The 24,956-nt window shown below is 41.7% G+C and overlaps 1 protein-coding gene across 1 annotated transcript in view; it reads left to right on the top strand.

The window, feature by feature from the left end:
* The first annotated feature begins 4,045 nt into the window (after positions 1-4,045).
* Ttc21b (tetratricopeptide repeat domain 21B) overlaps positions 4,046-24,956 on the top strand; it is a 74,854-nt gene continuing 53,943 nt past the window's right edge. Inside the window, exons 1-7 of the mRNA XM_032903417.1 lie at positions 4,046-4,151; positions 9,042-9,171; positions 9,268-9,378; positions 13,476-13,642; positions 15,297-15,419; positions 20,278-20,435; positions 23,447-23,531. Coding sequence (XP_032759308.1) covers positions 4,131-4,151; positions 9,042-9,171; positions 9,268-9,378; positions 13,476-13,642; positions 15,297-15,419; positions 20,278-20,435; positions 23,447-23,531 — 795 coding nt within the window. The 5' untranslated portion in view covers positions 4,046-4,130. The remainder of the gene's footprint in view (positions 4,152-9,041; positions 9,172-9,267; positions 9,379-13,475; positions 13,643-15,296; positions 15,420-20,277; positions 20,436-23,446; positions 23,532-24,956) is intronic.

Below are 24,956 nucleotides of genomic sequence, written 5' to 3'. Positions count from 1 at the left end.
GATGGCGTGCCTTTCTAGTTGTGTATCTTGAACTCATGGGTTCGAGTAGGCGTTCTACTCCAGTCTCCCCTGTAATTGGAACTACAGATATGTACCATAACTCCTGACTCAGGATACTAATTCTCAGTATCATAAGATCCTTCCTGTCCCAAGACTCCACTAAAACTCAAAAGGTTTATATGATACTCAAAAATGTGGAATATGATAACCATCATTGAGATACAGTGCGATATTTCCGTGCATACATCCAAAGTGCAGTGGTCATATTGGGGTAATTAGCGTTGTTCCCCCTGCTTTATTATGACCTTCCGTTCCTCTCTTCTTGATAAGATAGAACTCTAGAACTGTTTATACCTTTCTGCCTTAATTATTTTGTTTAGCTGAAATGGATTCTTCTCTCTTCTCAAGCACAGTTTCTCCTCCCTCTGCTCTTCTAGTTTTCACCACACCCTCTTCTCCCCTCGACCCATTCTGCCTCCTTCTCTTCTTCAGAAACGAGCAGGTTTCCAAGAGATGACAGCCAAAGAGGACAAATCAAAATACAGCAGGAGAAGGTAAAAGATCTCAAATGGAGGATAGAGAAAGCAACCCAATAGAAGGAAGAATCCTAAGAGCAGGCAAGAGTCTGAGATACACCTACTCCCCCTCCCTAGCCTCCGGTAGTAGGCATTCTCTAGTCAAGTTACTTTCATGTTGTCTTCAGTCAGACCTCATCAAACAACCTTAACACTGTTCATCTTTGGGTTCTCAGTCTCGGACTGTTAGTCCCCAAACTGTGAGCTCTACACATCTCTTTTCTTTACATATTACCAATCTCGGGTAGATGACAGAAAGACTATTAATGCAATTGGTTACTGTTTAAAAGTTGAATGTAAACTCAAACAAATTAAATAGTCCCAAGCTGCCTGTGACTTCATCATTATGCAACAGCATTCTAAAATTAATATTAATGGTCTAAGCTGAACACTTGGGAGACAGAGCAAAGAGGCTTCAGAGTTCAAAGTCAGTCAGGACCACATAGCAAGTTCCGTGCCAGTCTGGTCTATAGCTTAAGTCTGTGAAAATAAAGCAAAGCAAGAAGGGGAAACATGCAAATCGCCTACTTGGACACTTGCAACAATGAAGATGAGGAAGAATACAAGATAGCAGAGAAATATTCATGTTCAATGTGATTAGAAGCTCTGGAGACTAACATTCAAGGCGACAGGGAGAGACCCTCACTGTCAGCACATTAAAGCCGTGCAGGCTGGAGAGATGACTCAGCAGTTAAGAGCACCGACTGCTATCCCAGAGGTTTTGAGTTCACTTCCCAGCAATCACCTGGTGGTCTGTATTGGGATCTGATACCCTCTTCTGGTGTGTCTGAGGACAGCAAAGGTATTCTCATATATATAAAATAAATAAATCTGAAAAAATTAATTGCGAAAAATAACCTCAGTTGCAAATAGACTCATGAACAAGGATGTTTAGCTGTGTTCACTCAGTCACCTAGACAGTTAGAAGGCTGCTAAAGGGGTCCTTGCACTGAGGAACTAGGAGTTCAATTTGGAGGTAAAAAGTGCACATTTAAGGGTGGGGAAAGAGTACTAGCTGTTAATGAAATGTATCTGCTGTAGGTGGATGGAAATGTTCTTGTCCTGAGGGAGTCTGAGGGACACAGTAGAGAACAATGCACACCTGGGGATACAGGGATACTTTGATGGGCACCTGGCCCAACTGTTACTAAGTAGAGCATTCAGCCTTTCAAAATAATAGGTGTCGGGCCAGTAAGTTGTAACAATAAGGTAACAAAGAGACATGGATGGCAGTAGAGAGAGCTATTCCGCAGCATGCTACTTGGGCACAAGCATAATCTTGAAGTAAAGATATCAGGACAGCTGATGACTGGGCATTGGAACTTCTTCCAGAAAAACAGGAAGATGTCCTCCTTGTAGAGGCAGAAAATGCTTACTTTCTCAACAGAAGCAATAGCCAAAAGAGTGAAGCCAAATATATATGTATGTGTGTGTGTGTGTGTGTGTGTATAATTTTTGCTTATATTCTTTGCATAGTTTAATTTATCTTTTGCAATTATTTTACTTCTGTCTTCAGGAGAAAAATTTATGCTTCCTCCATTTTTTTTAAAATCTAATACTTGATGACATGGTTCAGATACAGATAGGACAGTATAAGAACTGCAGCACAGAAAGCCAAACAGACATGATGGACTGGGCACATTGATGCCATCCCATGTACTAAATGCTTATGGGATCTATAGGCTCACAACTTCCCAAAGGTTTTTGCAAGTCACAGAAGTTAAGCAGCATAGATCAGCGCCACCTCAGGTCTGGAGACCAGAAATTTTTCTCCCATGTTTTTTCTCAGACCCATGTAATTATGGTGATCTTTACAGGTTTCACTGAGACTGGATCAAAGCTCTCTCTAAAGAGAGAGGGAGTAGCTTTTGATAAGAGGTAAAAATAGCTTGGAGCATAGGAGAAAAAAGCAATCTTAAGGAAGGAAGGAAGGAAGGAAAAAAGGAAAAGAAAAAGAAAGAAAGAAAGAAAAAAAGAAAGAAAGAAAGAAAGAAAGAAAGAAGGAAAGAAGAAGGAAGGAAGGAAGAAAGGAAGAAAGAAAGAAAGAGAAAGAAAGAAAGAAAAGGAAAGAGAAAAGAAAAGAAAAGAAAAGAAAAGAAAAGAAAAGAAAAGAGAAAAGAAAGATTTGTGTCAGATAGAATTTTAAGGAACTCCCTGCACAGGGTCTCATCAGGAATGTCAAGTCACCATAAGAAACTAATGTTTAGTATTAAATGATTTACCAATAGAAACTGGACAAAGAGCTAAATTAGTATATTCCAGTGTGTAGAGTTCTACCGGGCTTGGCTCATGTGGGGTTTCAAGGTTTCAGGCTGATCATCTGTCCTTGAAACTTGTGATCCTCAGCTGGATTCTCCCCCTTGGATTCAAGTTTCCGGTCTCAAGATAACACGCTTTATTGAGCACTTTTCCCAACTGCCCATCACCAGAGTAATGAACTGGACTATGAATTTAGATTACTGAAACAATCTCCAGAATGACAATATGTGCCCCACTGGATGTAATGTACCTTAAAGGAAAACCAAAGAAAAACCTTGTTTCATTTTAGAGGCTGCAGTCCTTTAAAAGATTGCAAGCAGAAACAAGTCGTCTAGACTGGGGTCAGTCAGTTTGCTGAATCTCACATACAATGGTGAACATCTTCTGGAGAAGGTTGCCAGGAAGCAAACAGAAAGGGGAGGAGGAAGTCCAGGGTCCCAATATCCTCTTCAAGGGCACGTGAGGATCTTCTAAACTTCTTTCATTAGGCCTCATTTACCACTTCAACAGCACCACAGGCTGGGGAATTAAGCATTCAGCACATGTGTCTTTGAGGGTCAGTTTAAATCCAAACTATAGCAGTTAAATGAAAATAAAAAGAACTGACCACATATTTTAAATAAGACTTTGGGTTGGAAACTGGCAGACCCGTTTTATAAACACTCAATAGCAAAACTACAGTAGCGCCTGAAAAGATTTAAAACAAGCCCAACCCCAGGCTTCATGTTTCTGCCAAACTGTGATTTTTCTGCGCCACCTTGTGGCCTCGACTCGATTGCTATGTGTGTCAGGTAAATCATTTCCCCGGTCAAGCATGCCACTAAGCCGCATTGCGCAAATCGGCTTCCACAAAAAAATGCTGAGAAAATGGAGTCTGTCTTTGTTTGCAGGGATGAAAAGCGGCATTGCTCTTCCTCCAGTTCCCTGCTTCATCATCTTTATTCTTTAATCTCACATCTCTTGCTCCACCCACCCCCTTCTCCTCGCGCCGTTTCCAGGCTGACCCCTCCCTCCTTGTGGCCTCACGACTCAGCAGCACTCAGTGCCCAGCAGATTCCAGCCTCGGTCGCCCTCGCGGTCCTCCCTCGGGGTTCCCTGCTTGCCTGCTTCGGGGGGGCCCCCCTCCTTCACAGTCCTACAATTAGGCTCCGCCCCTCACGCTGGCAGCCAATGGAGATCGGGACGCGCCCCTCGCACCGCCCGCCTTGTCCCCAGTGTTTTAGGGCCCGGGAAGTGGGTCTGAACCCCTAACCCTACGGTGGGCAGTGGTGGGGACTCTCCGGGCAGCCGGCGGTCATGGACTCCCAGGGGCTGAAGGTGAGCGGGCGGCGCAGGGCGCGGGCAGGGCGAGGGGACACTGCAAGGTATCGGGTGGCACGGGCAGCTTACGGTGAGGGCCTGCGGCCTTGGCCAAGATGCCGCGACCCCCAGGATGATCCCGAGGCCCGGGGCTCAACTACTTCCTTGCCGTTAACGGCCAGCCCCCAGCCTCAGCTTGTGTTAGCTTAGGACTTCTCCCCGGGAAGCCTGCTTAGTCTCCAGGTGTGGTTTTTAAGGACTTAGCCATCTAATGTCCTCTACCCTGCACTCACCTGTAAAGGAGCAGGAAAAGACAGGCAAGCGGTTAACAAAAGCCTTTTAAAAAGAGGAGGATTTAGTTTATGAAAATAGTCTTATGATTGATGCACTCAGCAAATATTTCAAAAATTGTGAAAAACAAGGACATGGTTTGAAAGTACAAGAACTTTCCTTTTCAGATGATCGCCCCCACCCCATCCCATACCCCCATCCACTCTGGGGCTTATGGAGCGCTTTTTCCTGGCTGACTCCCGGAAGTTTGAGCTAGCTGAACAGACTCCTGAACATGAGATTTCCTCACTCAAATTCCAATACTGGAAAAACCCTTAGTGCATTTGACAACCATTGGTTGACTGCCTTCTGTGTGTTTTGCCCCGTTTTCTAAGTACTTATGATACAGCAATAAAGGTGCCTGGTCTTGCAACTTTCACTTGACTTATGAGGGCTGAACCGACAACTTTTAAATACATGAATGTCATATGAACTGCTCCTTGTAGACAGAGGAAAATGGGCACTGACAGTTAGGGAAGCCTGAAAGGTCCCCCCCGCCCCCTTTTCATAATGAATTTCTACATTACCTTTTCAAGTTCTCCCTCCAACTCTTTTACATTGTTTTTTTAATTCCCAGGTTATCCAAATGGTTCTGCAATAAAACCACTTTAGTGACAAAACTATTATTAAACTTCTCATCCCTTAGCCCAGGAGCAAGTCACATCCTTAAAGAGAGACTGTTGACCCTGCCTTCTTCCCTTTCTGGATTGAAGGTCTAATATTCTACCTAGAGCAAGGTTCTCAAACGAGGAGTGGCAAACGCCCTCTACAAAGTCCCGGATGGAGCCTATTTTAGTATCTCTGTCCATCAGCCGTGTAGTTGGGAAGCAGCTCTGGCTGCACTTAAATGAGAGCGCATCCTCTTACGCCGATAAATCTTCATGAGCTCTAAGATTGGTCTGGGAAAGCTTTTCCCTGGCCCCTCTTCTCCAACTATTTTTAACTCACTGCCCATACAAAACCAAGTGGGAAGGAAACTCGACATATTTTGGACCTACCCTACCATTGGACCTATCACTCTGGTTTCCTACCCTATTGTAGAATAAGGGTGGGGCTTTAGCCCCACCCATCCCAGGTACCACACTTTTTTTTTTAAATGTTTTTCTTTTTTTTTTGGATTTTTTAAATTTACATTTCAAATGTTATTCCCTTTCCTGGCTTCCCAGACATAAGCCCCCATCCCATCCCCCTCCCCTTCTTCTATAAGGGTGCTCCCCTCCCCAACCACCCCCCTTCTCACCCCTGACATTCCCCTACACTGGGGAGTCCAGCCTTGACAGGACCAAGGGTTTCTCCTTCCATTGGTGTCCAACAAGGCCATACTCTGCTACATATGCAGCTGGAGCCATGGATCTGTCCATGTTTAGTCTTTGGGTAGTGGTTTAGTCCCTGGGAGCTCTGGTTGGTATTATTGTTATTATGCGGTTGCAAGCCCCTTCAGCTCTTTCAATCCTTTCTCTAATTCCTCCAATGGGGATCCTGTTCTCAGTTCAATGGTTTGCTGCTAACATTCACCTCTGTATTTGACATGCTCTGGCTGTGCCTCTCAGGAGACAGCTATATCTGGCTCCTGTCAGCATGTGCTTCTTAGTTTCACAGTCTTATCTAGTTTTGGTGGCTGTATATATGTGGTACCACACTCTTATCTCCATGTTGCTCTTATTTTGCCTTATACACTCCTAGGCCTTTCTCAAAAGTAATCTAAGAGAAATACAGTGTTCTATGTGGAGGACACAGAGTAATGAGTTTATAATGGAAGAATCAGCTCTAACATCCTCTACAGGAGTGGATTCCCTGGTCACCCACCATTACCAAGCTGTGTATAGTATTCTGTAGTCCCCAAAACAAAATATTACCCCCACCCCACATTCATTACAGCATTGTGTCCCAGCTGGTGTTCAGATTACAATTCACCTGAAAGTTCAAGAATTTCCCATGGCAGTAACCACTCTTACTAACATTTCCAAGCACCTTATTTATAGATTCATATTATAGTACAGTACAGTATAGAGACTCTCAGTATCTTACCCAGTACCTAGTACTAGAAAGCAGAAAGTCCCAAAATGTTTGCTAGATGGCTGAGCATGGGAATACAAGACTACCCCCAGCATGCTGGAAAAACGGGCAGGAGGAGAGCAAGTTTGAGCCAGCCTGAGCTATATTATGAGATCCTACCTCAGAAATCGAAGGAAGGTTGGTTGTTAGACTAAATGATCTGACTTGAACCACAAGAGTACCAGTGGGTATGGAGAGTATTATGAAATCCAGACAAATGGATGCACTTAAAGACTTCCTTGATTGGCAGGGCTGGGTATATGAGAAGGTAGGGTCATGGTTGATTGGCAGGGCTGGGTATATGAGAAGGGAGGGTCATGGTTGGTTTGATGGTTTAGGCAGGAAATGGCAAAGTAGGAACACGGAGCTGAGGAGAGATGCAGGCATAACTTACTCCTAGGTTTTCAGACTAGAACATTCACAGCCTTATCAAGAATCTCACAACCACCTCTACGTTTGCTCTCCTAACTGTAGCCTCTACATGGCAAAGGTGTCACATAGATGAAGACTTGAGGTCATGTCTTTGTACCTTTAAATCCATGTCCTCTCTGTGACACCCACTACTGCCTTTCAGAGCTGTGGTCTGTGAATCATTTTTCATGCAGCACAGAAGTCAAGGAGGATAGCATTGTGGCATAAATAAGTAAGTAAGTTCGTTTTGATCCTGGAGCATGAGGAAGTTGGGAAAAAAATCAAACTGCACTTTGCTGAGCTATGTTGCAGTTGCCTGCCATTTGGAATATGGGTCACTGTCTCCAGAAATGAGGTGGAGAACAAGTGTGAAGCAGAACCCACAAGAGGGGAGCAGAGCAGAGGTTCTAGAGAATATTGCATGACTGAGATCTAGGAAAGGCAAGGTGTAGCCCTGCAGAATCCAGACAGTAAAAGAGCTGTCTGTGTGCACCTATGTTCTTTCTGTCTCTCACTCATGTGGTCCTAATGCAGGCGGACAGTGTCACAGGATTCCTCACCTTTGTTTGTGAAGTAAGGAAGCCCCGTAGTTACAGTGACGGTGAGAGTGTGGCTTCCGTCTTTGAGTAGGTCAGCAGCTAAATCTTAGATGCATTTTCAAGAAAAGTAGACCCAATTTGTCACAGCTTGTGTCCTGGCTATGACAACTTGACACACCCAGGGCCATTTGAGAATAAGATACTTCAGTTGGAAACATGCCACCATTAGATTGCCTGTAGTCAAGTATCCAAGGAACGTTCTTGGTTGATATTGGAGGGCCCTTCTCACTGTAGGTGGTGGTGGTTCTCTGTGATATAAGAAAGCAGTCTGAGCAAGCCAGTAAACCACATGTCCCTCTGACTTCTCTACACCACAAACTAAGATGAAGTGAACCCTATCCTTCCTACGTTGCTTTTGATCATTGTGTTTTATTAGGGCAAGACATCAAGGACTCATTCTGGAGATAGGAACCGAAGCAGTCTTAGTTACTTATGTATTCTGGGAAGAGACACCATGACCAAAGCAACATAAAGAAGTGTTTATTGGAGACTTGCTTACAGTGTCCAAGGGTTAGAGTTCAAGACCATCATGGCCATGGGTATGACAGTAGCTGAGAGGTTACATCCTAAGCCGCAAGCAGTAGGGAAGAAGGGAGGGACAGAGAGACAGAGATAGTGAGAAAGAGAAAGATAGAGACAGGCAGAGAGACAGAGACAAGGCCTACTTTGGATGTTTGAACCATCGAAACCTCCAGACACATCTCCTCTAACAAGACCAAACCTTCCAATCCTTCCAAAACAGTTTCAGTGACTAGAGATCAAGCATTCAAATATACGAGCCTAAGGATTTTCTCATTCCACCTACTACAGTGGAGGAATACTGCTTATTGCTTACTGATTTGCTTTTCATGGCTAACTCAGATTGTATGTATGTGTGTATGTATGTATGTATGTATGTATGTATGTATGTATGTATGTATTCATATATGTGAATATTTTTCATGACTACCTGCTGCTCAGTGGTGCCCAGAGTGGGGTGGAGCCTCCCACATCAATCATTAGTCAAGAAAATGCCTCAGAGGCTTGCCTTTAGGCTAATCTAAGGATTTCATCAATTGAGTTTCCTTCTTCCCAGATGACTCTCGTCTGCGTCAAGTTGACAGAGCCAAACCAAATTTTAAAAAGCAGCAAACTAACTAGCTCTAGCCTCTTCATTTTATTGGTCCACAGTTTTGTTGTTGTTGTTGTTTTGTTTTTTGTTTTCTTTTTCTTTTTTTCTAAAATCTTCAAAGAAGATAAAGCCAAAGAAGGTAAAATGTAAACGTAGTCTGACTCCAATATTGTTGAAAAAAACTAATTATAGGGGAAAAAAGAAAATTCACCGAAAAAGAGAAACACTGACTTTTGAATAATTCCATGGTCACGCAGCCTCATCCTTACTATTGAGTGCCCAGGGTTAAAGACATTTTAAAGAGCAGAGAAGAAACTATATTAAGTTCTGGATTATCCAAGATTGATGTCTTCTTCTGAATATTAGCCTGTCTGTTAACCATTAGTCATTATTTCCTTGTAGACACTGATTAATTACTATTGTCAAGAGAGATACTATCACCATGTGCTCCTTGTGGCCAGTGAAGGAATGAAGAAGTATAGCAGTGACCCAGTCTTCCGATTTTACCATGCCTACGGCACACTAATGGAGGGTACGTGCTGATCATCAGATGTCTTCCCTATGCTCTGAATCCTAGCTTGAACTAAGTATACTTTTTTTCTTTTCAAACCCCAATCTTGATTTCCAGGTAAAGCTCAAGAAGCCCTTCGGGAGTTTGAGGCCATTAAAAATAAACAAGACGTGTCACTGTGTTCCCTGATGGCACTGATGTATGTCCATAAAATGAGCCCCAATCCAGGTACAGCATTTAAGTATAGCATTGAGATAGATTCCATGTTCTGCTCCTTTGACTTAATGATTTTTAGTTTTCTTCTTCTTTTTTTTTTTTTTATTGCTATTTCTTATGTACATTTTTTATTCCCTTTCCGGTTTCCAGGCAAACATCCCCTCCCTCCCCCCTTCCTTATGGGTCCCCTCCCACCCCTTCCCCATTGTGCCCTCCCCCGACAGTCTAGTTCACTGGGGTTCACTGTGTAACAGGACCCAGCTTCCCCTTCAATGAAAGCTCTTACTAGGATATTCATGACTACCTATGAGGTCAGAGTCCAAATGGGTCAGTCCATGTATAGTCTTTAGGTAGTGCGTAGTCCTGGAAGCTTCTAGTTTGCTTTGATTGTTCCTGTACATATGGGGTCCTCAAGCCCTTCAAGCTCTTCAGTTCATTCTCTGATTCCTTCAGCAGGGGACCCGTTCTCATTCAGTGGTTTGCTGCTGGCATTTTTCCTCTGTATTTGCTAGTTTCTGGCTGTGTCTCTCAGGATCGATCATTATTCTTGGTAGTCCTTTGGGTCTGCACTTCTTTGGAAGGATCCATCTTGTCTAATTGGGTGGCTGTATGTTCATGGCCATCATGTGGGGCATGGCTCTGAATGGGTGTCCCTTCAGTCTCTGTGGATATATTTGGAAGGAATCTCTCTTTCCCTGCCAAAGGTGATTCATTCCCCTTTTAAAGAATATGAAGCCTTCACATTTTGATCATCCGTCTTGAGTTTCATTTGTTCTAGGCATCTAGGGTAATTCAAGCATTTGGGCTAATAGCCACTTATCAATGAGTACATACAATGTATGTCTTTCTGTGATTGGTTAGCTCCTCAGGATGATATTTTCAGTTCAACCATTTGCCTCTTTCATGTAAAGTCGTTGTTTTTTGATAAAAAAAAATATTCCATTGTGTAGATGTAACCTTTCTGTATCCATTCCTCTGTTGAAGGGCATCTGAAATTCTTTCAGGGCTATACAAATAAGGCTACGTTGAACATGGTGGATCCACGTGTCTTTTTATATGTTGGGGCATCTTTTGGGTATATGCCCGAGAGTGGTATAGCTGGATCCTCAGGCAGTTCAATGTCATCATTTCTGAAGATACCTCCAGACTGATTTCCAAATATTGTACCATTTTGAACCCCACCAACAATGGAGGTGTTCCTTTCTCCATCCTGACATTTGCTGTCACCTGAGCTTTGATCTTAGCCATTTTCACTGGTGTGAGGTGAAATCTCAGGGTTGTTTTGATTTGCATTTCCCTTATGACTAAAGACGTTGAACATTTCTTTAGGTGTTTCTCAGCCATTCGGCATTCCTCAGCTGTGAATTCTTTGTTTAGCTCTGAACCCCATTTTTTAATTGGATTATTTGTCTCCCTGCGATCTAACTTTTTGAGTTCTTTTGTATATTTTGGATATAAGGCCTCTATCTGTTTCCCGTGGTTTAAAGATTTTTCCCAATCTGTTGGTTTTCTGTTACTCTGACCACAGTGTCCTTTGCCTTACAGAACCTTTTGTAGTTTTAATGAGATCCCATTTTACAGATTCTTGATCTTATCATAAGCCATTGGTGTTTTGTTCAGGAAATTTTTTCCAGTGCCCATGTGTTCCAGATGCTTCCCCTCCTTTTCTTCTATTAGTTTGAGTGTATCTGGTTTGATGTGGAGGTCCTTGATCCACTTGGATCTAAGCTTTGTACAGGGTGATAAGCATGGATCTATCTGCATTCTTCTACATGTTGACCTCCAGTTGAACCAGCACCATTTGCTGAAAATGCTATCTTTTTTCCATTGGATGGTTTTGGCTCCTTTGTCAAAAATCAAGTGACTATAGGTGTGTGGGTTCATTTCTGGGTCTTAAATTCTATTCCATTGGTCTATCTTTCTTGTCTCTGTACCAATACCATGCAGTTTTATCACTATTGCTCTGTAATACTGCTTGAGTTCAGGGAACATTCCCCTTTTAAAAGTCCTTTTATTGTTTAGTTTTAGCTATCCTGGGTTTTTTTTTCAGATGAATTTACAAATTCAGTTCTGTCTAACTCTTTGAAGAATTGGTTAGTATTTTGATGGGGATTCATTGAATCTGTAAACGCTTTTGGTAAAATGTTTTTACTATATTAATCCTGCCAATCCATGAGCATGGGAGATCTTTCCATCTTCTGAGGTCTTCTTCAATTTCTTTCTTCAGAGTCTTGAAGTTCTTGTTGTACAAATCTTTTACTTGCTTGGTTAAAGTCAAAACACTTTATATTATTTGGGTCTATTATGAAGGTGTCATTTCCCTAATTTCTTTCTCGGCTTGTTTCTCTTTGGTGTAGAGCCCAGGCTACTGATTTATTTGAGTTAATTTTTATACCCAACCACTTTGCTGAAGTTGTTTATCAGCTTTAGTAGTTCTCTGATCCAACCCTTGGGATCATTAAATATACTATCATATCATCTGCAAATAGTGATATTTTGAAAACTTCTTTTCCTTCTCTGTATCCTTCACCTCCTTTTTGTTGTCTGATTGGCTCTGGCTAGAACCTCAATGAACTATATTGAATAAGTAGGAGACTGGGCAGCCTTGTCTAGTCCCTGGATTTTTTGGGATTGCTGCTCAAGTTTCTCTCCATTTAGTTTAATGTTAGCCACTGGTTTTGCTGTATATGGCTTTTACTATGTTTAGGTCATCAATTTGCTATATATGTAATGTTTATCTTCCTGGCCAGAAGTTAAATTCATCTGTTTCATGCTGCTTTTATGCATCCTATGACAGTTATTTCAATGGTGCATAGCAATGGTCTGAGTTAACAGAGTTGACTGTGTATATGTTAGCAACTGCTTCACAAAGCAATGAAAGGACAACTAAAGAAGAGTGACACACACAGACTGTGCAAATGTGTAGCAATGTGCAGTTTCTCTCCTTAGACAACGTCTAACATTTCCATAGAACAGCCCACCGAGCTCTGAGCACTCAATGGCTTTTCCAAAGTTCGAAAGGCTTTGCACAGTACTCGCCAAAACACCATGATCAGGTCTGTCACTGCAATACCTCATGACCTGGTGTCAATTTCTGCTATAGGTAGGGTTTTCATGGCTGTGACAAAACACTATTTTGCAAAGCACTTTGGGAGAAAAAGGGTTTATTGCACCTTATACTTTGTAGTCCATTATCCAGGAAAATCAGGGCAGGAACCTAGAGACAGGAACAGATGCAGAGACCATGGTATTAGGGCAGAAGGGTGGAGAGGGCGATTGCTCCTCGTGGCTTGCTCAGCCTGTTTTATTAAGAGTATATAGGACCACCACCCCAGAGCTGGCATCAGACAGTTAGCTTGGCCCTCCTGTATCAATGATTAATGAAGACAATGACCCAGGCTCATCTTGTAGGGTCATTTTGTCAATTGAGTTTCCCAAATGACGGTAGTTTAATGTTAAGTTGACATAGAACACAGCAGCAAAGTCGGTCTCCTATCTTGCTGCAGGAGAGCTGAGGTTACATATGCACGCCACCAAGTCTAGCCTTCCACGGGTCTGGTAAGGTTAGGCATGCAGGGCACCACATCACCCCTTTGACATGGGTTTGCAGATCAAATCCCTGATACCAAGCTTATGCTGGAAATCCTTTTACACACCGAGCCACCTTAGCCAGCCCAATTTTTCATGTACTCTTTAAATTCTAATATGCTACTCGATCCAGCTATTAAACGATTTGTATAAGGGACAAGTTGAGTGTATAGATCTGCTTTTCAACTCTACTTAATGACATGTACATGTTTTTTTCTGAAGGAAACTTAATAAGCAGATTTAAAAGGGTTAGTTTTTAAAACCAACAAACTCATTAATTTTGTATTTCTATTGGACTCACTTGGTTAAATAAGACATTAGTAAGGTTCCTTTTTTAATTCATTTTTAAATGAACAGCAATACTGTCAGTATCTAGATGGCATGCACAGCGTGTTCTGTTTGTAATAATGCTGTCCTTGAAAGAATAAATGACCTCCACACGGGGTTAGGCATCTGACCTACCATGCACACCATCTAGGATTTAATTTTATTTTAGGTTTAATATTATTTTCCTTCCTCAGATAGAGAAGCTATCCTGGAATTAGATACCAAAATGAAGGAGCAACGTAAGGAAGCCGGACGCAAAGCCTTATACCATGCAGGCCTGTTTCTGTGGCACATCGGTCGCCATGATAAGGCGAGAGAATATATTGACAGAATGTCAAAAATGCCACATGATAGCAATGAGGTGACCAGTTTTCTTATTTAATACGAATGTTGAAGGAATCCTGTGCTGTATGTAATAGCATCCTTTGTTTAACTTGCAAATATCTTCACTAATTTTGAAATATCAGTAATGTGGCCAGGCTAAGGCTTTGAGTTGCTGCTCTAATAGCTGTGGATGAGATACTGTGTCCTGTATTCTTCTTTCCTTTCTGTTCTCTCCTTCCTCCTCACTCCCTCCCCTCTCATTGCCCCCACATCTGTACCATCCATACTTGAAGCATAAAGACAGTGCAGGCCTTATTTTCTTGGTGAATCATCTTGGAGCACATGACTTACATTCTGAGAAGAACTTGAAGGGCTGTGAGGAGATGTGATTAAAGTGCTCAGGGAGACATTCGTTACTTGCTTATTCTGTTTGAACCATTCCTCCGAGAAAGGCTCTATCTGCAAGGTTAAGTGGGTGATTGAGAGAAAATGTTTAGAAAGCGTTCCATCTAAAACCAACAGCAAACCCTCCAATTCCTGCCCCCACAAGGCATTCATTTTCACCAGCAAACATGGAAGGAGGCTTTTTACCTCCTGCTTTCTGCCACCTTGAGAGCCTACCTTTGATGAAACATGAGGTAAACGATCATAAACTGTAAGTGAAAATGGTAAACAGAAACTGTGGAGAGATAGAAGGATATGATTGCCAGGTAAGAATATCTGTAGATGATTGGATAGACATTGAGAAATCTTTGAAGGCTTTAAATAGTGAAAGGTACTTTATTACAGCACAGATCAAGAAGATTATTTTAATAGTTTATAGTCTGAATTGATTCCGACAGAAACTAAAATTTGGAGAAAATGATATATTCTGGCAGAAGAAATTGAGACTAGAGGACTACAAATCAAAACTGTTAACAGCCCATCAGGATTTGCCAGCTGATCCACATGGAGAGAGATGTCATGTTTGTCTTTGCTGTGGTTCAAGTGTTGGCAAAACAGAATAGCTTGTAAATGTGAGGAAAAGGAAGGAAGCTTAATATTCTAAGGTTTAGAAGGTTCCAGGGCTGGAACTATATATTGTCAATTACTCCACAGAAATATCTTTGGAACCCATTCAAATGGTAAAGTGGTCTCCTTAGTTGATGGGAAGCTGGTTGAGAATCTGGCCCATATTTTCAGGTGACTATTCAGGGAGGCAAGAATAACCTCTTTAAATGCCTGTAAGTTATTAAAAATTATTGCTAGAACATATCCCATTTCTTTTCTTTTTTTCTTTTTGATTACTCATCTCTCAGACCATATTCCATTTCTTATATGACATTAAGAACAAATTATCTTCTTTGAAATCCTACAAACCTTCCAATCCATTGGAAGCATCCATGATTTCAGTTTCTAATTTCCCAGGAATTTATCTAATTCACTAGATAACTTGTGAAGATCATTGTGCCTTACCTTGGTCTTTATTCTGGGTGAAGTAAGGTGTCATCTCGGTTCCTGCCCTAACTCACTGGGCTCTACTCAAAGAGAGGCCACACATGATCAGAGTGAGCCTCGTGGTAGCTATGGTAATGCTGCTATTATGATAATGATCACCTCCTCTCAAAGGCTTAGGGAAGGAGAGCAATAGTATAATCACTGACAGACTTCTTGCTATTCATGTTGACTCCAGTACGATCTTTCTTTACCAGGGACCGATTTTGAAAGCATGGCTTGATATTACAAGAGGGAAGGAACCTTATGCTAAAAAAGCCCTACGGTATTTTGAGGAGGGATTACAAGATGGAAATGATATTTTTGCTCTGCTGGGTAAGGTGAGTTGAGTCCAAGTGAAGAAATTATGTCTTAAAACTTAAAGAACACCTGAAATGTAATAAAACTTAGTAGATCACAAAAGACTGTATTTGCGATCCTGTTGTCAGCTGACAGAGGGACTTGCGTCTGTGTAGGACACAGCTAGAGAAGTGACTTCTCTACCAAAGGGCCTGATTTCCGGAATGATGTTATGTCTGAGGCAATTGGTCCTTGAGTTCGTTGCTGCAGTGTTGTCCCTGCATCTGTTGTGTGTGAGGGATCACTGGAGAAGAAGCAGGATGTGGAAAAGGTGAACACTTCATGTCCTGGAGCTTCTCTTTGTTAGAGAGATGAGCAGTGAGGAAGTCGGTCAGTTAATTACCTAGTGTATAACTGGACCAGGTCATAAGCCCAGTAAAAAGTGAAACTGGGATGGGAGACAGGAGGAGGGGCATGAATTTGCAGTTGGAGATGACGTAGTCAGTACATTTGACTTCTGAACATAGACTTATGGATGAAGAGGGTACAGCCTTGATAGCATGGTGGGGAAACATTAACAGTGAGGGGTGACAGATTCAGATACCTCAAGGCACGTTAAGGGCATAGCCAGCAATCCATGTCAGGAGGATGAGTGTGGGAAGCTAAAGGTCAGAGGAAAGGGGGGTGTGGAGCCATGGTCAGAGGTGACAAGGAGAGGTGGACCTAAGAGGTAGCTGGTGCAAAGCTTGAATGGGTAAGTTGTATTTTCGGATTGCATTGAGAATAAACAATTGACAATCTTAAAAACTTTCTGTTGAGTTGTATTATTTAAGTTACACCCTTGCATCTGTCTCCACTAATATCTGAACACGTTTCAAACTTAATCAGCGGGCTACAGTGAGGTAGCTCAGAGCCTGCCACAGAGCCCAGCAACCAGAGTTAATCTCCACAATGTACACGGTGGCAAGAGAGAACCCAGAAAACTCCTGGGAGCTGTCCTCTCACCTCTGTGTGCCACAGACACCTGCAGACTCACCAGCAGGCACACACGCATGATGAATGAATGAAGGTGCAATAAAGGATTGGGACTGGTGAGATGGGTTAGTGTGTAAAAGACGCTCTCTGAAACATAAGGATGCAACGTCTGTGCCTTACACACACACACACACACACACACACACACACACACACACACCACACACCACACAACACACACACACACACACACACACACAACACACACACACACAACCCCCCCCCCCCAAACACACACCCCCCCACCCCACACACACACACACACACACACACACCACCACACACACACACACCACACAACACACACACACACACACACCACCACACACACACACACACACACACACACACACACACACACACACACACACACACACACACACACACACACACACACACACACACACACACACACACACACACACACAGACACACACACACACACACACACACACACAGAGACACACACACACACACACACCACCACACCACACACACACACACACATACACATACATACCACACACACACACACACACACACACACACACACACACACACCACAGTTTGGATGCAGTGGCCGAAAACTATGATTCCATCTTACTCTCTTGGTAAGATGAGGGTGGGGACAGGAGAATTACCAAGAAGCTTATAGGCAACCTACCCTGGTGTGCACAGTGGGGAGAGACAATAAGAAAGACTGTGCCTCAATCAGACAGAATTGACTCTTCTAATTTGTCTCTGAACTCCACACATGTGCTGTGGCCTCTGCATACCTGCACTCAAACACCACCATAAGTCAAACTTAAAGAAAAAGTGTGTCATTGCCATTCTGAGAGCTGGAAAGATGACTCAGCATTTAAGACCTCTTGGTTCTATTCCCAGGACCATGTACCTCGCCGTTCCCCACTGCCTGAGACTTCAACTCCAAGGCATCCAGTGCCCTTTTCTAGCTTCCATGGGCAACACTGCTCATGTGATATACTCCTACAAAGACACACACATACACATAGTTATAAAAAAAAATCTTCAAAATGCTTTTTTGTTATATATGCATGCAGTGCTGTGGACTAAGCAAGTGATTTACAACTGAGTTATATTCCTAGCACTTTTCAATTTTCTTAAAATTTGAAAATTAATTAATCCAGGCATGGTGGTTGACACTTGTAATCTGAGCAAGTGGAAGGCAGAAATGGGCAGATCAAGGCCAGTATAGAGGTATGTCATGAGACTATCTAAATAATTAATTAAAAGGCTTATTTATGATAAAGAGGAAAAAGAGGCAATGACTACCTTCTGTTTCTTGTTAGCATCGCCATGTGTTTCAGTTTCGAAGGGTGATGAGTTGGTTCAGACATCAGTCAGCCTGCACACTAGTATTCAGGGTGACTGGATTCCAGGCCTTCCTCATTGCCATGCTACAGGAGTCGGGCACTGTCAAGTCTTCTTAATTTCTTCCTGCACTGTTCTTTAAAGGAAAGCGAATTTGTAACCTTCCAGGGTTAGGCAGTATTAGGTGTTAATATGAAGGACTTCACACTTTTACCATGATGCTAATTATTGGTTTAAATGATTTATCTAAGTTACTATGGTATTATCTATTTTACGTTGCTGTGACAAAGACACTGGAGACATTATAGACATAGTGACTCACACCTATAATCCCAGTACTTTGAAGGTCAGAGGACTGTCAGGAGGTCTAGGCTACATAGAAAGCTGTTTTAGAAGCCACACCTTAACCCCAACCCCATGAAAGACAACTAAAACAAAGAAGTCTGAGACTTGATGGTTTATAAGGGACAGACATATATTCTCAATTCTAATGGCCGGGACATGCAAAACAAGGCACTAGCAAGTGTGATATCTGGTCAGGGCCCTGACTCTTCCAAAATGGCCCCTTGAACAGTCTTTCCTAATGGAGAAGTTCTGTTCCCCACAGGGTAGACCAAAAAGGTGGACACCATCATCATTGGCCGTTTACAGTGGCATTATATTTTCATGATGGGACTGCCACCAGCCATGCCTCACCTCCCAGCATCTGTTGGTTTGGCAATTAGATTCCAAGTTCAGTTTTGGAAGAAACAAAAAATTGGAGCTCTGGCATATCCATGGTTTACTTTGTATGACAATAATTATGTCATACTTTTCAATTGAGTAAAAGAGCCACATTAATATTCCTACTCAGAATTAAGCGCAGGCTGGTTTAGTGTGACCTAAGATGCAGCTTTGTGTTCCTGTGGTAGGAACTAAGGGACCAGGGTACAGATAGTGACAATCGGCTCTCTCTGGCAGGGTTTCATTATTTTCAGTACTGCTCTGTAGGTAGATGAGAGAGAGAATGTGCACTAAGATTTATTCTTTCTTCTATTATTGTCAGCTATCTGGAAATTTATTTTATTTTGACATAATGGATTTATTGGTGACTATACTTTTCTATAACTATATGTAAAAAAATATATACATATTAAATATTGAGACAAATGTTAATTGTTAGTTGAAATATACTGAGGCAAAACAGATAATCTAGAAGAAAAAATTAAAAGGTGGCAGATGGCTTGCTCCACTGAGTCATCTTGTAGACCCCATGGATTTTCAATATACTGATTACACTTACAGCTTATTTTCTCCTGGAAGAAACAAGACATACAATACACAGACACTGTAAAAAAATATTTTCAGAAAGCATAATAACATTTGAGTAAGAAAAGTAACTATTACTACCTAATTGTCATATGCAACAGGTATCCTTTGTGTCAGTGCATAGAAGTTGCAAAATTCCTGCATCCTTCTTAGGACCACCTAGTCTCTGGCTAAATGAGTGAAATATTAGGTAATGACTCCTTTATGGACATTGTGGGTTAATTTTTATTTCCCTTTATACTCCAACAGCTGGCCAATAACCACCATGGGTGTGCCTCTTTGTGATGTCTCTCTTTGAATTACTTCCTTAAGATAATTCCTAGAATGGAAGTGAGCTCATGGCAGTTGGTAGAACTTATTTTTAGCCTGAAGGTAGCAACTCCAAACATAGTGTAACATTTATAAAACACAGTGTAATATTGATAAAACACAGTGTAACATTGATAAAACACGGTGTAACATTGATAAAACACAGTGTAACATTGATAAAACACAGTGTAACACTGACAAAACACAGTGAAACACTGACAAAACACAGTGTAACATTGACAAAACACAGTGTAACATTGACAAAACACAGTGTAACATTGACAAAACACAGTGTAACATTTATAAAACACAGTGTAACATTGATAAAATACGGTGTAACATTGACAAAACATGGTGTAACATTGACAAAACACAGTGTAACATTGACAAAACACAGTGTAACATTGACAAAACACAGTGTAACATTGACAAAACACAGTGTAACATTGATAAAACACAGTGTAACATTTATAAAACTGCTTGGATTTCATATACTACTTAAAAATCTCCTAGAGAGACTTTATTCTTTAACATCCCAGGTTAGCCATGTAGAACACAGGAGACAAACTAACTTTTAGCCATCTTCCTGTCTCGGCTTCCTAATACTTCTGAACAATATTTTAAGTTTTACCCTGTTTACAGGTTAATCAATACATTAACAGTCTCTTTCAGTGTAAAATTGCGGATATAACATATGCTAATTTTTCTGTGCTATTTTAAGGTGTGATTTTGATAAAAAAAATCTTTTCTACACAAAATTATGTGCTCTTTGTGGAAAAAAAAATCATGAAATATTAAGCAGCAGTATTCTGCTGTAGCCCAGGCTAATCTGGAACTTACGCTGTAGCCTAGGCTGGTCTGAGAAGGCCTGATGTCCAAGGCCATGGTTTTGACATCATTTTTGTCTCCCATTAGGTACTGTGCCTTGAGATGCGACAGAATTATTCTGGAGCTCTGGAGACCGTGAGCCAGATAATTGTCAACTTCCCGAGCTTCCTTCCTGCTTTTGAGAAGAAAATGAAATTACAACTGGCTTTGCAGGATTGGGATCAGACAGTGGAGACGGCACAAAGGTTATGTGGAAAATGATATCACATCCTCTTTGGATCTAGTTATACATGAGGAAAAAGAAAATCAGGTTTTGTTCAGTCCATTACCTGATTTATACAACATAAAACTTAATTTTTTTCAAGTAATAAGAGTGGTTTTATTTCAAGCAATAGAGAATTGAAAAAGTACTTAAAACCGGATTGCTTTTCAAAACAGAGTTTGGGCTGGAGAGGTGACTTAGTGCTTAAAGTGCTTGCTGTCTAGCCTGAAGATTCTGACCTCCTCATTAAAGCTGCCTCAGTTATAATCCTCCTTTGTGGGAGCACAGACAGGGAGTTCCCAAAGCAAAAGCTACTGACTGGCTGCCTCAGTGTGTAAGGTAAAGAGTGATTGGGGAAGACACAGGATGCCAGTTTTGGTCGTCCACATGAATGTGCACATGTACATGGGTAACAAACACACAGCAACACACACATGCAACAACATACACATGTAAAACACCCTGAGTGTGTTGATTTACATCAATATCTGAGTATCTATTTAGATACTCCGTAAAACAATAAGTCTCTCCACCATTGGGAAGTTAATATTGAAACGAGAGAAACCGTATGCTAACCAGCACAATTAACTTATGCAATGTATTAAACACAGGTGCTGAGGAGGAAGAAAAGTGAAGTATGGTATGTTGGGGTGGGAAGTTACAAGGTGGCCATGGAAGGCCTCACTGAAGAATGGCATTTGAGGAAAAACTTGAAGCATGGGTGCAAACCATGCAGATACCCAAGGGAAGGTCTTACACAAGTAGGAGCCTACAGAGAGCCTGAGGCCATTGAAACTGTCATAGGGTAGAGCCTTTGAGAAGGCAGTGGGGAGGAAAGGGGTGCTGAGCCAGGAAGGACCTCGTGCACCAGTGGAAGGGTTTGACATTTCTTCTGACACAAAGTTGTGTTATGAATAAAGGAGTATCGAGGTCTGAATTACATTTACTAGAGTCATTGTTGTTTTGAGAACTCTGCGTGCAGAAGGGAGTGGGGGTAAAATTTTGCATGCCGCAGCCATTTGAAAGAGGAATGCTGGTGAGGGAGCCAGGGCAGGGCCGTCACCCTTAAGGTGCTTTGAGAAATGACTGGACTTTCGATATGTTTTAGCTAGGAAGGCAGAGACTGCAGAAAGATGACCCCAGGCCGCTTGGTCTGAACATCTTGAATGAAGTTATGAATGGCCTGTTGCAAAGTGCTCAGAGGGCCTGGCTGATGGGAAGGTGGTTAATACCCAAGAGGTAGACATTAGTACTCCCACTTTGCAGATGAACGAACGTAAGGTACAAACCTGTTAAATGTTTTATCCAACGTTTATAGGTATTCAACTACCTATAGATTATTTGGGGGAACCTGTTTAACTCAAACTGAGCTCTATCTTGTCAGACAGCAATTGGTGTGGAACAAACAACTACGCGTCTCAGAGTAAAACACTCTGCAGCGGTTTCTCATGTGCACATCAGTAATCTAAACTGGCTGATCTCAGTGGGACTTGATTTGCTAGGTCTCTGCTTCAAGTTTTAGACCCCAGTAACCAGCGGTAACTGCACGGGTGAACTGTTTCTCTGGGAATAGGAAAGACACAAGAGCTGAGACAGAAACAGACTGCCTCTGCATGTAGGCTGAGGTCTTTGTCCTGCCTGTTTGGATGAGGACTCAGGGACCAGGGACCAAGGTGCATATTTTACATATCAAAGCAGACCTGTCCTCCAGTTTCTCTCAACATCCCTCAGTCCCTGCCCCCAACCCTGAACTTTCCAGCCCAGAGGCTGGACTGCCCTTCCCTGACAGGCTCTTCCCTATTTACCTAGACAGTTTATGCTCCTCTACTTTTCTCTTCCTCCTCCACCTCCCCTTCCCTCTCCTTTTTATTTTCCTGCCCTTCTTTCTCCACACATGCTTTTTCTCTCCTTCCTTCCCCTTCCCCACCTTCTCTCTTCCCATGTTGACTTCCCTAGCCTAGGTCCTTGGAGCTTGTGAGACCTCCAGAGAGGAGATTCCCAATAAACCTGCCTATCTGTATTCTAATCTGACTCGAATTGGTTCATTTCAACAGTGAGTGGCAGAGAAAATAAATATCACTGCTGTCATCCCTTTGGCGGAAGCAGGGAAAGTAGCCCAGTCTGTAGTCACAGTGCCGTATAGCACACTCCAGTTTCTTCAGAGAACTGCACATTTGCATGGCAAAAGAAGAAGGGAGAAAAAGTGAACCTGAAATTCATTGTTTCATATACGCCTGAGAGAATGCCTTGTACATGACCCCTTTTGAACAGTTACTTTTATTATGCCACTTAATAAAGTTTGATAAGAATTCAAAAAAAAAGAATTCTTATAGCATAGACTGTGTCTTGCTAGACTTATGCCTATTTTTCTCCTGGTGATTGATAAATCATTTCAAATTTTCCAATTTGTATTTTATCACATAGGAATCTATTTTAAATTTCTGACTAAATTAACGCATATGTAAATATTCCACTCGTTTTGGCATTCTTAGAATTTCTTTAACGAAAACCTTGAGGTAAATTCAACTTCTTCAATTTTCGCTTCTTTACTTGTTTTCTTTTATGTATATGAAGGCTTCGCCTGCTTGTGTAACTGTGACACGTGCATGTGGTTCCCTCAGAGACCAGGTGGAAGTGTCAGCTCCCCTGGACTGCTGGGGACTTGGAACTGAACCCAGGTCCTCTCCAGGAGCAGCAGGTGCTCTTAACCACTGAGCTATGTCTCCAGCTCCTGAACTCAACGTTTAACACACTGCTGTGTATCGTTAACTGATACTTTAAGTAGCATTTCCACAGTATTAAATGAAGCAGTCCCAACCTCTAGTCCTATCTTAAAACATTAAAACTTACATTGCAGATAACTTTCTAACTAAAGTAATCATCTCGTGGTTTTCTGGATAAAACTACTTATTGGAGTAGTATAAGAGTCAAGCCACCAAACTTTTAAGCTCTGGAATAACAACAACAGTTATTAACTGGCTTGTTTTCCTGCAGGTTGCTGCTTCAGGACAGCCACAATGTGGAGGCACTGAGAATGCTGGCTTTATATTATCTGTGCAGGGAAGGGGACATAGAGAAGGTAAATTGTCTTGTGTGACATGTCGCCTATGTCAAGATGATTTCATCACACACCATTATAAATGCATGTGAGCATATTCTTTCGGAGCTTGAAGTTCTATCTCAGAATGTTTGTTATAGCTTTTAATTGGTTGCTAGAAATATGCTACAAAGACTTTATCATCTAGTAAAGCAAAGTATATAGGGAAACTTCTCTTAAATTAATAAGGGTAAATGTATCTTTATATAGGATGCTGACACATAGCACTGTCTGTGGTCTAGATATGAATATGAATATGCAAATAAGGTTCACAGTCTGTTGGCCACTCAGTTGAGTTTGTGTGAGCTAAATGAGCTTAGGACCAAGTCCTTGTAATAATGTACACCTGTTTCAGTGTTACTGCACACACTCACTGGACACTGGCAAAGGAGTAAAACTCTAATCTGTAGCCAATGGTGCTGTACAAGAGGTCTGCATGTCTAACTTGGCTAATGTAACAGTACCTAGCACATACTTCAGTGGACAGTAGAAGAGTCTTAGTGGATCAAATCTTCTATGAACTTTTTGTTTATTAATTGGAGCTGGGACTACAGTTCAGTGGGAGAGAGATTTGCCTAGTTTGTACCAGGCAAGCTGATTCTCAGCCTCGAAAGAAACAAACCAGAAACAACAACAGCAATTATTTATACTAATGACTTTCAAGTCTTTTCTGTTGTAGAAACCATTTCAAATATGAACTAGGCTGTCTATGAAGTCCAAAGGAGCGTATAACATTGGATTGTCATTCAAACAGCCTCTGTGGGTGACTCGATTATCTGAGAGGTCAATATATTCATTTGTTGAATAGCTATGACTATCTTTACCCATCCAGAGGCTTCTATTCAGTGATGAGTATTAACAAGAAATAATTATGTGTAATTACTGGAGCTTTTTAAAAAGGCAAAACAGCTTTAGATTCCATTGGGGAATCTGGGGAAGTAATCAGTGTGCAGATTCTGAAGAATCATGAAGATTTGAATTTGGATCTCCAGCACCTATAACATGTTAGGCATGATGACACATGCTTATATTTCTAGCACTGGGGAGGGCGACACAGGAAGATACCTAGACTCACTTACCGCCTAGTCTTGCCGAACTAATAAAGTCCAGATTTGGTGAGAGATCCTGTCTCAAAAGTAAGAAATCACTAAATACCTAACTTCTGACTTCTATACACAGACATGTACACACAAAAAACATATGCACACAAACGTATGCTCATGCATATACCTCACCACAGCACACACATACGCTAGATGGAAGATATTTGTGAAAACAAAGATCTCTTAAAATATGAGTAATGAGGGCAGAGAGATGGCTCAGTGGTGATGAGTACTTGTTGCTCTTGAAGAAGACTGGATACACTTCCCAGCATCCCCATGGCAGCTCACAACCATCTGTAACTCA

The sequence above is a fragment of the Rattus rattus genome, chromosome 5 (assembly GCF_011064425.1).
Source record: "Rattus rattus isolate New Zealand chromosome 5, Rrattus_CSIRO_v1, whole genome shotgun sequence".
In the NCBI taxonomy this organism is placed as follows: Eukaryota; Metazoa; Chordata; class Mammalia; order Rodentia; family Muridae; genus Rattus; species Rattus rattus.
Note: the sequence above shows the minus strand (reverse complement) of the source record. Positions and strands in the feature narration are given on the sequence as shown.